Source organism: Tiliqua scincoides, chromosome 2 (assembly GCF_035046505.1).
Source record: "Tiliqua scincoides isolate rTilSci1 chromosome 2, rTilSci1.hap2, whole genome shotgun sequence".
Taxonomy (NCBI): domain Eukaryota; kingdom Metazoa; phylum Chordata; class Lepidosauria; order Squamata; family Scincidae; genus Tiliqua; species Tiliqua scincoides.
This window is the reverse complement of record NC_089822.1, coordinates 66,558,276-66,574,153: the sequence shown is the minus strand read 5'-3', so window position 1 is coordinate 66,574,153 and position 15,878 is coordinate 66,558,276. Positions and strand designations below refer to the sequence as shown.

At 39.8% G+C, this 15,878-nt stretch overlaps 1 protein-coding gene across 4 annotated transcripts in view; it reads left to right on the top strand.

The window, feature by feature from the left end:
* The window catches only part of LOC136642132 (transducin-like enhancer protein 4), a 153,654-nt gene that overhangs the window by 130,541 nt on the left and 7,235 nt on the right, over positions 1 to 15,878 (top strand). For all 4 annotated transcript variants that reach the window (XM_066618377.1, XM_066618376.1, XM_066618375.1 and 1 more), the window contains 7 exons: positions 6,962 to 7,081; positions 7,981 to 8,034; positions 8,401 to 8,553; positions 9,730 to 9,862; positions 10,685 to 10,878; positions 12,395 to 12,471; positions 14,848 to 15,097. In XM_066618377.1, coding sequence (XP_066474474.1) covers positions 6,962 to 7,081; positions 7,981 to 8,034; positions 8,401 to 8,553; positions 9,730 to 9,862; positions 10,685 to 10,878; positions 12,395 to 12,471; positions 14,848 to 15,097 — 981 coding nt within the window. The remainder of the gene's footprint in view (positions 1 to 6,961; positions 7,082 to 7,980; positions 8,035 to 8,400; positions 8,554 to 9,729; positions 9,863 to 10,684; positions 10,879 to 12,394; positions 12,472 to 14,847; positions 15,098 to 15,878) is intronic.

Sequence of the window (15,878 nt, the reverse complement as noted above, 5' to 3'; positions counted from 1 at the left end):
CTATTCGTTTTCCTGCAATGGGGTTCTTGTTATACCATGTGCCTTTATTTTTATTAACCTTCCCATGATAGTATTCCAGTGACCTTTCCCTAAGCTTATCTTTGCCCCCTGTCCTGCTGCTGTGCTCCTCAATAATGTACCTGTGGCTATACTTCAGCATGGCTGGTTACTTTCACTCTCCCTTGACCCTTTACAGGTTTGGTTGCAGCTAGGTCGCATACATGTTAGAGTGTCTCAGTCGATGATTGCAGAGGAAGCTGTATGGTAAAGGATTAATTTTAAAACATCCACCTGTGTGGCAGTGGCCCTGTCTGTTGCTTTAAACACCTGTTAAGTTTGCCTTTGTATCAGGAAGAGGCAAGAGAAATGACAGTCCATGCTAAAGCTTGATTCTAACAAAACTGAGAGGTATTTTTGCTGGGGAATGCTGTGCGACTTGAGCTATCTATACAAATGCTGAAATGCTGTGTGTATTTGACAGCATATATTGCAAGAATCCTGCAGACAGCTTAGCAAGACCTCCAAATTAGTTAAATGTTTATATATCGCCAGTCTTACAACTATTATTAAGCATTTACGCTTTGACTTTTCTTTTTCACAACACTCTTCCTCAGTTTAGATAAGAACAAATTAATTAATTTGACTCACTGTTTAAGGATACACAAAATGGAATGTTGAGCTCAGTACCTTGTATCTGAACTAATGTTGTTGAAGAGGGAAAAACTGGGTGCTTTACTTCTTGTGGAAAGGAGTTCCAGGGACCAACTGTGTGAAATATGTGGCCTTGCATTTATTACCACATGGACATTTTAAAGCAACTACTTTTCTTGCAGATTTATACCTTGCTCCTACTTTCTCTCTGCATGGAGGTCAAACACCACATACAAATTATATTGGCTAATCAGCTGAGCACAGAACAGCCTTTCTTAGTGTAGCAGAATTGGAATACCTGGCATGTTTCCTGGCAAATTTTCTATTGAAATGCTGCTGTTAGTGTTTTGGCAATTTTTGCTTTATATAGACATCTGATCTTTTTAAAAAAACTCAATTTTTCATTTTGAGATCCTATGCCTGTTCTGCGTTAGTTACCACAATTAAGTATTTATACTTTGTTATATAGGGCATTGCTCTCTGTTAATGTCATTTAATCAGCAATTAGTGAAGTAAATTAATGGGTTAAATGTCATAAAAGCATCATACTGCCTTTTAAAACCAGTTTCCATTGAAAAATAATGATCAGACCTTTGGATTCCTAACACCATTTCACTTATCTGAGAAGGCCCATGTGATGTAAATACTGTAGTTTGTTCTTGAGTGTTTGCAAAGTTCATTGGTCACTTTTGATATCGGAACTCTGGTTGATTGACCTGCCAAAGGGCACAAGCAAGAGTAAGTCAGGTACACGATTGAAATCAATAACATTCATGTACACAGAGAAATGCTTAATTCTCTTTGATTTCATTGACACTTAGGTGTGCGTAACTGCTTCCAACTAACAGGACCAGCAGCAGGGGTCAGCATATTTGGGTGGCCAAGGGCCCGCCAAACATTCTCTGCTGATCTCTGATCTCTGTGATGATGGGCTTTATGCAGTAGTGACACTTTCAGGGCCCCTCCCAGATGGGGAAGAATCATGGAAAGCAGTTTGCCACAGCCCCCAGGAGCCAGTCCTGTTGGCCAAAATCTTATATCTCTAAGACTACATGATGCAGTGGAGAACAGAACATCCTTTCTGAACTGAGCAAAATGAAGAATATATTTTTTTGACAAAAATTCTAGACTGCTTTCTCTTTTGAACTTTGAAGTTGTAAAAACTATGCAAACTGTGTTGTTGCAAATGCTAAATGGAATATCCTGTCCTGTATGTAGTACCCATTTTTGCCCTTGCTTGTGAGGAGCAAGCTGACCTCTGCATAGTTGTAAGAAGTAAGTGGGTAGTACGTGAGTGCCCATAAGTTTCAGTTGTGCTTCTTCTACCTGGCAGGTCTCTATGTAGGTGCAAATACACAGCCAGTTAGCTTCTTTCTAAGGTCATTTTCTTACCATACACACCTTATCGCATTTTCCGTTTGTTTCTTTTGTACTTTGAGCAGACTTCATAATGGCAATAATGCCATTCAGATAATTATATTATTATTGACCTTGGCGCTGAGTACCCTAAGCTTTTACTGTGGTTTTTCAGGTTGTTGTTTTCTCAGAATGGGCAATTATAATTCCCACTTTGTTGGAAATAATTGTTTTAATTATGGTGCTCTAAATGCATTGTTGTCCCAGTGTGTTCTAAAGTTTCTCTAGGGAATTACTGCCCTTTGAAAAGGTTTTGAGAGTTCCCAACCTTGTTGCATGGGAGGGTCCTCTTGTCATCTTTAGTCATTATTTCTAATGCTAATTTCAATGAATTGCTCTTTCTTCCTTGACCACCTGAGGTCAGCAGTCCAAGATGCTTTATCAAATGCTTGAATGGTGTGGCTTGGGAGAGGCCAGCTTGTGGCAGCATGCTCTTTATTTCGTGGTATTGCCTTCCTCCCCTGTTGCACTTTGAGCCATGCATGCTATTGTAAGTAATTTTCTGCGAACATTGGGGGTTGAAAGGTAGTAATAACTCTTGCCTTGTTCAAGTAATCTGCTGTACTAATTATTGCAAGCATACGGCACACTGATGCTTGCCTCTTGCTGGTGATATATTTATAGCTTTCTGCAAGACTTTCTATTATCTTTATTAATTTGAACATGGTCAAGGAGGATATTTCCAGCTGTCTTGATCATGTGATTTTGACAAGGAGCAGTACTCTAATATGCTGGGAGGAGATTGTTTAGTTATCTGACATACATTGGACTGGTTGCTGCCATTTTGTAGACTCTCTTTACATCTACATTTACATCTACCTTTCATAGACTATCTTTACATCTCTCTTTACATCTGCATAATGGGTGTGGCTGCATCTGTACCAGCTCTAGGGTTTATGATAAAGATTTGTGTTCATGTGGTATCTATAATAGCATGTTTAGCACATCATGTAAATGGTTTCAAGGAGGCATTGCTGCCTCGTGCTCTCCATGATGGATTAGCCTAGCCTATGCAGTGAAATTTTTGAGGGGGAGGGAGTACATTCAGCTTGTATCTTGACTTCAGTGAATTCAACTTTATGCAGTCTGCAAGCCAAAAATTAAAACAAACAAAAAAAGCATTATGCCTGCCATTCTATTTACTAAATATATATCCTGGAGAGAGCCTGAGATTGGAGAATAAAGCTGATGTTATTACCTATATCTTGTCATTTTTAAAGAGACAGTATAAATTTTCAAGGCAATTTTGAGTATACTGGTCATTCTTCGTTATTCATAGGAGTTCTGTTCCAGAACCTCAAGTGGATTAAAAAAAATCAGTGAATACCAAATCAGTGGAAAAATAGCTTTAAAGACTCACTTTCTGGTTTCTTGCTCCTCTTTCGCCCCAGCATGCATTGGTATAGACATGATACTGCATTCAGCCACTGAAAGGGGTGAATAATGGAATCTAATGGAATGAAATTATTAACGTCGCAAATTTAGGAAATTGGATTTTGGTGCTTCTTTTTCCTTGTTACGAGGCATTTAAAGGTAGATCTTGGTATCAGTGATAAGTCAAATCAGTGGATACCGAGGTCCCACCTGTATGCAGTTTTGCTTTTATGCTACAACTTTGGAACATAACCATTATGTATGATGTAGGCTGACTGCACTTATGATGAATATCTCATTTTTGATGCATCTTTCATCATAAAGATGTCATCTTAGAAAACTTGATTGTGAATAGGTCTCATTGAGGTAAGTGGAATTTATCTGGTCCATCCAGACTGTATTACAGTGCATTACAATACAATTCCTGGACGATTTGCAAACCTCTCTATGAATACAACCTTCACATATGTTAAGCAACTAATACGTGCAAGTGAATGGCAACCATCTTTCCAGCTGCAGCTGTCCTCTTGTAAGCTGTTGGTTCACATTTTAGTTTCTCCGTATAATCATGTATCTAATCAGAAGGGAGAAGTGAAGTGGCACTTGTGTGTACTAACCCTTAAAGCATATCTACATCAGTTTTCAAACATTTGTAGCTTTCCTTCAACCTACCCTGATCCTACAATTAGTTTGGTGAGAATGCTGAAAGCTAGAAGTCTCCCAGCTTCCACCAGTTTCTAGGGAGAAAGAAAATGACTGATCAACTAGGTAAACATTACACTTAAAATGTGGGGTCAGGATTGAAGTTCTGTCGCATCAGGTGAGCTAGAATGGTGATTGCGAGACAGGTGTAGATGTGTGTGTACGTGCGTGCATGCCTGATTATGCCCTAGAAAGCAATTCAGCTTCTATGCAGGATGTGTTGTCCCAGAGTACAAATCATCCTTTAAAGAGCTAGTCATAGTTAGCTACTTTATCATGCTACTTGGGTTCTCTAAATTATAACTTTATTAAGCACCAAAATCAAATATTAAAAGAGTATTTGTGGTACTGAGGCTAACTAGATTGTGAAAAATGTATCCATGTGGTTTCAAATTTATGAAAATAAATATTTTGGTTGAAATCAGTGCAGTGGTTTACTCTTGGCTCTTTAGCCATCATTCTAATTGTCATTCAGTAATTAGTTTTCCCCTTTATTGCAGCCAATTACTTTTTTAAAAAAAGAGAGAGAGATGAGTCATAGTGAATTGAATTCAAATTATCCTCTGCCTTCTCTCCATTTGTGGAATGAATATAAATAGAGCAGGGGTATTCTTAAGACATGCATAAGACCATTTGCATAAAGATGTGTAAAAAGGTCTAGTTTTAAATAGTATTGGGACATGGGAAAAATAATCTGGCCCTGATCTGAACTGTTGCTATTTATTTATTTATTTTTATTTGATTTTCATCCTGCTTTTCTCTCCAAGGTACCCAACGCGACTTAAAAGGCATATTAAAAATACAATCAATTAAAATCAAACTCTAAAAGACAAAATAAATATTGAAAACAACCCATGCACCGCATTCTGTACCAGTTGCTATTTCAAACCTGAATGAGGCAGGTTTTATTACTCACTGACCTACCATTCAAAAACAGCAGCTTCAGACTTGGGGGAATTGCTGCCAAGGCCATTGGTAATCAGGTATGATTCTCTCCCATCTAATTTGGTCCTAACACACTCAGTTACAACAACCACCATCCCTCCCTCTCAGAGATTCCAGCTCACATGCCCACCATCACCTTCCTCTCTCGGGTTTAGGTTCCACATTGACACACATCCCTGCACTAATAAAGGAATAAATTTACCACACTTGCTCACTCACACAACCTAACCCCATGCCAGGACTCAGGTTGGAGGGGAGGGCCCTCATTCTCTTAACTCCCTGAAGGGACAAGCCAAAGAGACTAACCTCTTTGGTGGCAGCCTGTGGTTATGAGCCAACCCAGGGGAAAAACCCGAGTTCCTTATAGATACAGTTTATTTGCATTGGTCTTACTTGTCATTTCAATGCACCTTGAATCTTTCATGCAAGCCAGATCTTTCTGTAAAACATCATAGGGTGGCAGAAAAAATGAAGCTACAGGGGGACCTCCCATATCCGTGCATTCAGTTATCTGCTGATTGGATGTGTGGTCCCCCCAGAGCACCTCCTCCAGGGGGAGCTCTGCTAAACCCAGCAGAGGCCGCAGACAGATGGACTCAGACTGAGCACTAGAGCTAAAAAAAGCAGTTGCTTCTGTTTTTTCCATGAACCCAGAAGTGATGTTTTTAATGCCTTATAAGACATTTTAATGCCTTATAAAGCAGAGCTCCCCTCGTCTCCGGAGGGTGGGGGACAGGTGTTTGCCCATATCCGCTGTTTCAGTTAACCCTGGGAATTTCTGAAACATAACACTGCAGATAAGGGGGCACACCTGTACCATCTAATATGAACTGGATGTGTGGATCTGCTCAGTAAGGTATAGATCATGTTAATTTGTTGCTGGCATGACTGTTTACAATTGCTCCACTTAATTCATTTTTTACGCATATTGTATTGCAACATGGGACCAGATCAGATTGGAAGGAACTCCTGTGTTATAAAAGTAACATATGGTCCTAGCCATAAAGTGCACATGCTAAACAATGCACCATTTTATTTTACAGATCCCACATTTCTATATACATACATAAACTCAGGCCAGGTTACAAAGCTTAAAACAAAACAATTAAATATATCATAGACAACAATCAGTAATCAATAACCAGGAACAATCTCTGTATAAACATTAAAAATCCCTGCCTGATGTCATAAATGCTTTCAATAAATGCTTAAAAGTGAGCAAAGGAGAGACACCTTCCATAGCAGTCTATTCCATAATTTGTCTAGTGAAAAGGCACACCCTGGTTGGCAGGGCTCAGAGGATCTGGTCACAAGGAATAGCACACTATTTTTTTGTTCAGTGTAAGCACTCTAGCCTGCTGCTTCCAGTGGAAAGTTGGGAGTATCTTTCTAAGGGCAGATCTGCTTGTTATTTTTTTTGCAGCCTGGCACTTTGATGTAGCAGGCTTGGGGTTCCCATGTTGTAACTGGTCTCCTCTAATATTTCATGAGAAGCAGAAAAGGGTGGAATAGTTTATATCTGATTAGGGCTGTTCATATTGCATTGTATACTTATACAGTACAGGTGTCAATATATCGTACCTATTTTGTTGAAACTAAGGCATTCATCTTGAAAGTCGGCATGGATTGGTTCCTGCAAAAGTATGAAGTATGGATTTTGTGTGCTGCTGAAGATCATGTGTATTCAGGTAGTTTGTGTGTGGAAATAAAATGTGAATAGGTTTTTTGTCTCATGAAATACAAGATTCTGCGTGTGTGAAGACAGCTTTAGTTTGTTGGTCATTGCTGTGATGCATAAGCACTTAAACTTTCCTAAAGGACAGTAAAATAATTATTCCATCAGTCACCATTTCCCCCTTTCATCTAATTTCAGAGCTCATCAGTGTCCCCATCAGCTAGTTTCAGAGCCTCTGAAAAGCACAGAAACTCAACAGACTACTCCTCTGACAGCAAAAAGCAGAAAACTGAAGAAAAGGAAATAGCAGCTCGTTATGTGAGTAAACCATTTATATTGTGTGTACCTAGCAGGGATGGGCATGACTCGGGTGGACTCGAGTCACACAAACAGTTTTTGACAGTCAGGTTGACTTCACTTGATTTGGATGTTACTGACCCCAACTGACTCGCTACTTGGGGCGTAAAAAGACTAAAAATGAGTCTAGATTCAAAATGACTCACGTCCCTATCTCTTGTGGGCTTCTTCTGAAGGTATAATCGTGATCTGAACTGAGGGGGGTCACTGGGGTTCTTATGAAAACAAATGTTTTTTCTGTACTGCTAAACTTGAAACTTGCACAGCTTTTGTTTTACATAAATGGTGTTTGAAGTAAAGGGCTTCATCACCCAGCTTACTGGCATGCAGATGGGATGGGAACATCAAGGAAATGTTAAATGACAGCTTCCTCCCCCCCCCCCACATACACACGCACCCCATGACCACTTCCCTTTTTTCTGTGAAGCCATTCTTAGGGGCAGTCCTTGACTCATGACTTGACTTGTTCTTTGAAATGACTCTGACCTGGGACTCTAAAGACTCTAAATTTTTCATGAGTCGAGTTGTAACAGCCACACATTACAACTCACAGGGTTGCTGACTTGCAACTTGACTTCTTACTCAAGCTTGTTGACTGTAGTGTATCCCTGTCTAAGGAGGATTCACCTTTTAACTTGGGTAGCCTCAGTAATGAAACAGTGCCAAAGATTGGACTCTGTTATGACCCATAGACCATTGTCTACACACTAACTTGGGGTAGGGTTGTCAGCCATGATGTATTTATTTCTATAATTGTTTTGACAGTACAAGGCTACTCATCCTCATACTTGAAAAAAATGTAAGCTTTATGTAAGTCTACAGACTTCTGGAATGTTGATCATTTTGCATCTTCTCTGCAGGATAGTGATGGTGAAAAAAGCGATGACAACTTGGTGGTTGATGTTTCCAATGAGGTATGGACACTTGAGATAACACAGTGTTTTGCACATAGTTTTTGACGAGTTCCACTGGGTTTTGAATGCATATATCTAGGTTTAGGTTGATCTAATCCTAGTTAGTAGTAGCTCTTGGTTATGATAGCAAAATGAAATCAATTGCTTGTCTTCATTAAGTCCAATGTAATTTCTATAATGTTGTTGTCATAGTGACATTACTCCATGCCCTGGAACAGGAGTTTGTTTAGCTACAGGCTGTTAAAAACAACCATAGAGAAGGTCCACGGGCTTCATTTCAAAGGCAATAGTCAATGGAGCCATATGTCGCTTATTTAACCTAGACCAACGTAGGATGTCCTGACAATAACTATGGTTTGTCTTCAGGATCCTTCATCTCCACGTGGAAGCCCAGCACATTCCCCAAGGGAGAATGGCTTGGACAAGACCCGTCTACTCAAGAAAGATGCACCAATTAGCCCAGCCTCAATAGCATCTTCCAGCAGTACTCCTTCCTCCAAATCCAAAGAACTTAGCCTTGTAAGTGTCTGTGCAATCTGAGTCTGTGCTCATGTCTCTGAAGGCAACATTGGGTGACTAAACAGAGAGAGAGAATAATGAGATGTCCCAGTTGCACATCTTGACATAACACCACTTCAGTGCATTTCTTCAGAAAAATACCATTGAAACCCCAGATCTTTGGGGGCGATAGAGAAAGTTTATCCGGCTCACAGTGTCTGCAGTGATGTATATAGGTTTATTGTAATTTTTTTTCTTCATGTCGGGAAGCTTGCTATTCTGTGGATAAATAAGAGTGCTCAGGGGTTCTTTGGAGAGATATATTTTTTGTATGGCAGTTTACAATAAATTCAGCTTCCTGCTTGGATGTGATTTGGTTCCTGGTTTTATTTGTATTACTGGGCTATGTTCAACTACAATCATTTTCTATCTAAAAAGTAATCTGTCATTTACAAGAGCCTTTCTTGATTTGCATAACAAGTCACAATTCAGAGATGGGCTCTTTGCAAAGGCAGAGTAGTGCTGGCTTTCTTCATGTTTTGTGACTTTTGTAAATTACCTTTCTGGTCCGAAACAGTCATGCTTTGCACATGGTCTTCTCAGCAGGACTGAGCACTTGAACCTTTCACACCATTCTTTAGGGGCCACAGAAAACTGAAAGTCATGTAGTATTCAGCATGATAGCCCTTTGAGAGGAAAAAAATGGTGACTTATCTGCAAGCTGTAGGTATTTTTCACCACTATACTTTTAACACTGGAAAAAATGAAGACAAGCTCCCCTTGGGATTGTAGTCATCAACTTCAATAATCTCTGCTTTTGTTCTGTGAGTGCATGATTGATTTATGTGGTAGTATTGTAGGCACTACTACCTGTATATGTCTGGATTTTTACTTTTCCTGGTATCACCTCAAAGACTAAAAGGAAATAGGTTTTTCTTACTAATTAGCACCAATGTGTGCACCATGTGTGTGTTTCTTACAATGCACTCTTACTGAGAAGTACACTTGTGTACAGCCTGTTGAAACAAATGGGACTTTTGCAAGTTGCATTTGCTGTGGCCTCAGTTCAAGTTACAACTGGGCAATCATATCCTTAGTTTAAACTGAAAGAGGATCTGTGTGCATTAGCCCAACGTACATGTGTATTGGCTATCATCTGAAAAGGAAACTAAAGCAAGCTGCATCTCTCCATATTAGAATGAGAAATCTACCACCCCTGTGTCCAAATCAAGTACCCCCACTCCACGGACTGATGCTCCTACTCCAGGCAGTAATTCTACACCCGGACTGAGGCCTGTACCTGGCAAGCCCCCGGGAGTCGACCCATTAGGTTAGTAGACCACTATGGGAGAAATGTCTTTCTTAAGATTATTCTGCCACACTGCACGCGATGACAGCTGTTGAAGTTTAAAGAAAGAGTCTTGGGTTTGGATGCGAGTTCAGATGCCACTCTGGGCCTAGGATGGACTTTAGGCAAGTCATTTCTCTCTCTTTCTCCCCATATCATTACTATGGAATGGCCAGTCTAACAGCTGTGGCATGCTGATGAACATGACAACAGTGAAGCGCTTTGTACACATAAAGCACATTATATAAACAATCAGTAAAAATAATTTGTCTCCTGTTTGTGTTAAATTTAAACATGCAGAAATACCGTGCGGTGAAGTCTTCCCTGGACTGCACCCCTTTAGGATTGCACGTGGAATACTTGGACACATGCTAACTTGGCAATGAGGCACCTTTTAAAGTGGTGCTCCTCTTACATTTAGCAGGGGGAGAGCTACTGTCCCATTTCTCTCCAACATGGCATCTTTTCAAGTGGCTGTGGCTGGTGTGTCTTCTGCATCTTTTTTTAGATTGTGACCCCTTTGAGGATAGGGAACCATTTATTGATTTAATTTGCTATATAGTCTGCTTTGTGAACAATCCGTTGAAAAGCATTATATAAATATTCTTAATACCAAGAAGTCTTAATAATGTAAAGGAGAAATTTCCCTGCAAGTGGCCAAGCTGGTTTTCTGCACCCAGGGCATTTCAAACAAGCTTTCCCAGCTGCAGTCTGAAGCAGTGCAGTCCATGAAGGAACGCTTATTGGCATTATGGTTCTCATATGCTTTTTTAAAAAGCTTTTAACTTTTTTCTTTTTGGGCAGCTTCAGGCCTAAGAACACCAATGGCAGTACCTTGCCCTTACCCTGCCCCTTTTGGAATAGTGCCCCATGCTGGAATGAATGGTGAATTGACCAGTCCTGGAGCTGCATATGCTGGTCTGCACAATATTTCACCCCAAATGAGTGCAGCAGCAGCTGCGGCCGCAGCAGCTGCAGCTTATGGGAGGTCTCCCGTGGTAAGTTTTCCCGATTTGTATAGTTTCACAGTGTGTTCTCGTTGTGCTCTGGGGTGAGACAGCCTTGTTGTTCAAGGCGGTGACTTTCACAGTGTGAGGCAGGGCTCTGAGGCAAACATTTGGTAGGGGAAGTCCAGGTTTCTCCTTGTACCCTTCCAATAAGTGGTGCAGATCCCATTTCCACAATACATTTTTGCGTGGAAAATGTGTTCCGAAGTAGAAACTCTTCATAAACCTACTCACCAGCTAGTTTTATGGAGGTACAGATGAAAATAGATGGACCAAATGCCTTCTTCCGATAGCCTTTTTCCATCCTTTTTCTTGCTGCAGCCATTATCTAACCCAGGGGTGTCAAACATAAGTCCCACAGGCCGGATGCAACCCACAGAAGCTTTTTATCCTGCCCTCAGGCTCTTCCTGCACCATCATTGGCTGTTAAGCAGTGCTGAGGTGTCACTGCTGAAAGGGCAACTAGCATGAAAATATCAAGATTTGCCTATTTTCTCTTCTGCCATTTGCAGCTAATGAGTTCCTGTGAGTTCCTATGAGCTAAAGAGGAAAAAGAGCTTATTTTTCGTTATGACCTATTTAATGACAACACTTCCAGCTCTCAGCAGGCATCATGAATGCTATTTGGCCTGCTGTATGAAACGAGTTTGACACCCCTGATCCTAACCTTTAGATTAGCAACTGGAGGGCCAGCTACTGGTCCACAGGGGAGCGGGGTCAGGATTTGTTTCTCAGGCCTTCTGGTGCTGCCTTTTCTACGTATGTGATTGGTGCAAATCATCTGATTAACAGTTCTCTAATATTGTGATATCTGAATGGAGATTCCATAATACAAAAGAACTTTTTATGGTTTCTACATGGAGACCATAAAGTCAGCATTATTGCTTTGTGGACCAGGAAGCAGCATTGCTATACAGAAGACATGTGGTCTGTGGGAGGAGTTCTTTGTTTTTTGTTTTAATATATGCATAGAACAATTATGTAGCTGTTTCCTTTTTCTTCCTCCCCCCCTAAAGCCTCTCCCATAGGCATCTTTAAAATATGCTGTGATCATAGGATATCCCATTTCCTTATGTGCTCACCTGTGGACCAAGTGTAAAGGTGGCCATTGCCAGACATGTTTTCTCATTTGCTACACTAATGAACATCTTAGTCAGTTATGTGTGAGGTCCAGGAAATGATTGCCTTATGCCTTTTTTGTCCTTCCATATTCTGAGGCAGTGCACTTCTGCATGTGAGAACTGAGAGTATTCTCTGGGGAGAGTTGTTTCCTCAGTGCCCTGCTAGTAAATTTCCTAGAGGAAAATGGCTATCCACATTTGGAAACAGGATATTTGACTAGAATACTAGATGATGCCTCAGTCTGATTCATTAGAGTTCTTCTTTTGCCCTTTCTGTAGTAAAAGTTTGGAGCTTTTAGTTTAAGCAGGAGAGTTAACTAACACTAACTAGCATTTCCACTAACACCATGAACTTCCTTTGTTCTGTTTTTGTGGGAAATATTCAGGTTGGTTTTGATCCACATCATCACATGCGGGTCCCAGGCATCCCTCCGAATCTGACAGGCATCCCAGGAGGCAAACCGTGAGTGTTAAAATTACAAACTTAATCATATTATTAAGATATTGTTCTTTTTGCTTCCTCTGTGATACTGAATTCCATGTGTGGCAGAGGGTGGTTAATCCTTGTTTTAATCTTAAAAGCCTATTTGGCAGTTTTTCCCATAGGTGAATATGCGCCAAAGGTATCAGATGCTGTGGATAAAAGAGGGCATGGGGGAAAGGGTTATGCTTCTGCAGAGGGATGTGCTGGACTAAGGTAGATCAGTTTGGCACAGAAATGCAAATTGCAGAGGGCTTTCTGGTGTGCATGTATTCTGCTTTTCACTTTAAAGATAATTTATTTGTGAACAAAAGAAGCCCTACAATCAGTTGGAAATGTTGCTAGATTCCATAAACAGCATTGTGAAAAAAGAACACCAAAATGTTTTATTAGATTGAAAGTATTGAAAAGAATTATAGTATCATTATGTACAAATGCATCTTTGATGGAACTGACCGGAAAAACGTGACCCACTCTAACAAGCTTGGCTCACTGGGAGCTAAGCAGAAAGAATTATATAACTAATATGCAGAAGTTTTCACTCCCTCTTCAGTGAAGAGGAAATAACAATGATCCAGAACTTATATTTGTGGTGTGACAGTCCTCATGTGCAAGCAAAAGATTGTCCAATAAAGTGGCAAAGCTGTTGAAGATACTTGATCATTCTTCAGATTTGTTGCTTTCTTAGAAAGCCCTGTTCATGTTGAAAGCATATTCATGTGTACATTTTGTAGCTGCTCTATTCTGGATGATGTTGTGCATGGAAGCTAGAGTTACCATGTCCAATTTGGTCAGAATTTTTATATCTTAATAGGTAGAACTTTGGAAGCAGAAAACAGGAGAGAGAACAAGTCCTGTTGGTATTACCTCCTACATAACTATCTGAAAGTATAAGAGCCCTTTCAGTTCTTGCCCATCATATGATGACTTCTACAGTCACTAGAGAGCTGGGATCCAATGAAACTAGGTTGTACAATGTACCCATCGTCTTAGAACTGCAGCTTTCTATAATCTGGCATAGGTTCATAATATTTGTTTGAAATCTGTCAAGTTTGTTTATTTAATGTTACCTTTTACATATTGGTCCTGTTTGTTCAAAGCCATTTACAGAAAACTGAAAAAATGCCATATTTATATTATATATTTAACAATATTTCTGTCCTTAACTTCAGTGAAGCAAAATCTGTTCTCCCAGAAAAAAAATGTGTGAGCTATTTTCAGTGGGCAGTATGTTTTCCCCATGGGTACTACTTTCTTGAATCCCTTCACTCCCTGCTTCTGTTAGCCATATACATCTGTTCCATATACTCCCTGCTACTGTTAGCCGTATACTTCTACAGGTTGAGTCTCATTGTTCTCGAGGGTTCCATTCCCAGAACTCATGTGGATGGCAAAAAACAAACTAAAGCAAATCAATTTAAAAAACAAAGTCCCTTTGCTCTGGTGATTTAAAAACAGCCTTGCTGACTTTTGTGATGTTAAGACAGAGTCATTAAGCAGACAATCATTCAATCAGTCTCTCTCTAGGTGCTTAGAAAGGCCATCTGAGGGAGCTCCTCCCTTCACCCAGAGCAAAGAGTATCTTTCTTTCATATGCTCAGGGGGAAGGGAGGGGTCTGCCTGGAGAGAGAATGATTGATGCCTGCCCTCTGTCCTAAGGAGGCTATTGTGAGGGTATTGTTAAAGGACAGTTTTCCTTTAAAGGGGCCTTCTCTTTGTCTTGAGATAGAAAAATCCATGGATTTTTCCATAGGTGAAAAATACCTGTAATCCCTTGTGTCTCTACAAAAGTAAAAAGCAGTTTTTAACATTACATTATTTTAAACACTTACCAGGGCAAAAATGGGCACGTGAGGGGGTGGGAGGGGGTCCCGCAGATACCTGAAAACATGGATATAGGATCTGAGGATATGAGGGCCCTCTGTAATGTACTCCAGCTGCATCTTTGATAAAGTTGTGTTGGATGACATCATATATTGGAACAAAACAATTTTGAACACTAAAGTACTCTCACTAGGAGAGCATCTGAGGTTAAGTTATTGATAGGTTATTGACAGGTGCCATGATTGGCAGTCATATAATACGTTGTTCCTGGTCAGACTTACTGTTGCCATTTCTGTTCAGCATTTTTTGGTCCACCATTTTGGCAGGTATTGCTGGGAAAAATAATGTAATTTCTTGGTGTCTGTGCCCAACATCAGAGAGAGAGCAAGAAAAATCCCACAGGTGACTGACATTTTTTTTAAAAACTAGTACTACATTCAGTATGGACCTTGTTGATGTTGAACAAGGTAACAACATCAAAATCTTTTTATTGTGCATACACAACATTTAAAACATTTTCTCTTTTTTCACTAGAGCGTATTCATTTCATGTAAGTGCTGATGGTCAAATGCAGCCTGTACCGTTTCCTCCAGATGCCCTCATTGGGCCAGGAATCCCACGTCACGCTAGACAGATTAACACCCTAAACCATGGAGAGGTGGTTTGTGCAGTTACTATCAGCAACCCTACAAGACATGTGTACACTGGTGGAAAAGGATGTGTCAAGGTTTGGGATATCAGCCATCCAGGGAACAAGAGCCCTGTGTCTCAGTTGGATTGTCTGGTAAGTACAGAGGCATGATTGGAGTGGTTAAGAATAGCCAGAAGCTCTATAGAGGCTGACCCATCAGTATAATGGTGAGGTGATGGCCATAGTGGATTATAGTCATTTGGTGGTCATGGCAGCTGTAAGTTACTCAGCCACTTTGATATTTCTATGTTCAGTTTATAAATTGAGCTAAAAATGTATTATTCTGTTTCACCAATGGCTTTTTCATTAATCATATAAAATGTGGTGTTTAATTGAATTTCAAGGGAACCTGTCCCTTTTGATAAGAGATCAGTGCAGATGACAGTTTTTATATCTCAGTTTTTGTGTATTTTTAATATAATTTTTATATATTTTATACAGTTTTTATATATTTGCATTTATATAATTTAGACTGCGTTTAAGATTATTTTTCAAAAGGGGGAATGAATTGTCCAGGTCTTTGTCAGGCCTGGAAACTTATCTATCAAAATCCTTAAATTATCACCTACATCAGATATCTGCAATAGTCATCGTAATTGTCTTCAAAAATAAGCAAGTGTATTATAAAAATTGTAATTGAAGAATTTGTCTTTATGATGGTTGAGTTCATTAAATTTAGTGAAACTACATTAACTTAAATTTTCTGGCTTAACTAGTTTGACTATCCTTATTTAGTAAGCTTCTGTCAACTAGAGCTATGCTACAATCTCTTTGTGCAATATCCCAGCGTTGGAATAGTAAAAGGGCTGTTAACAGACAGCAGTTATAATCTATAGGTTCAGTATAATTATGGTTGTATATTGGTGCAGATGAT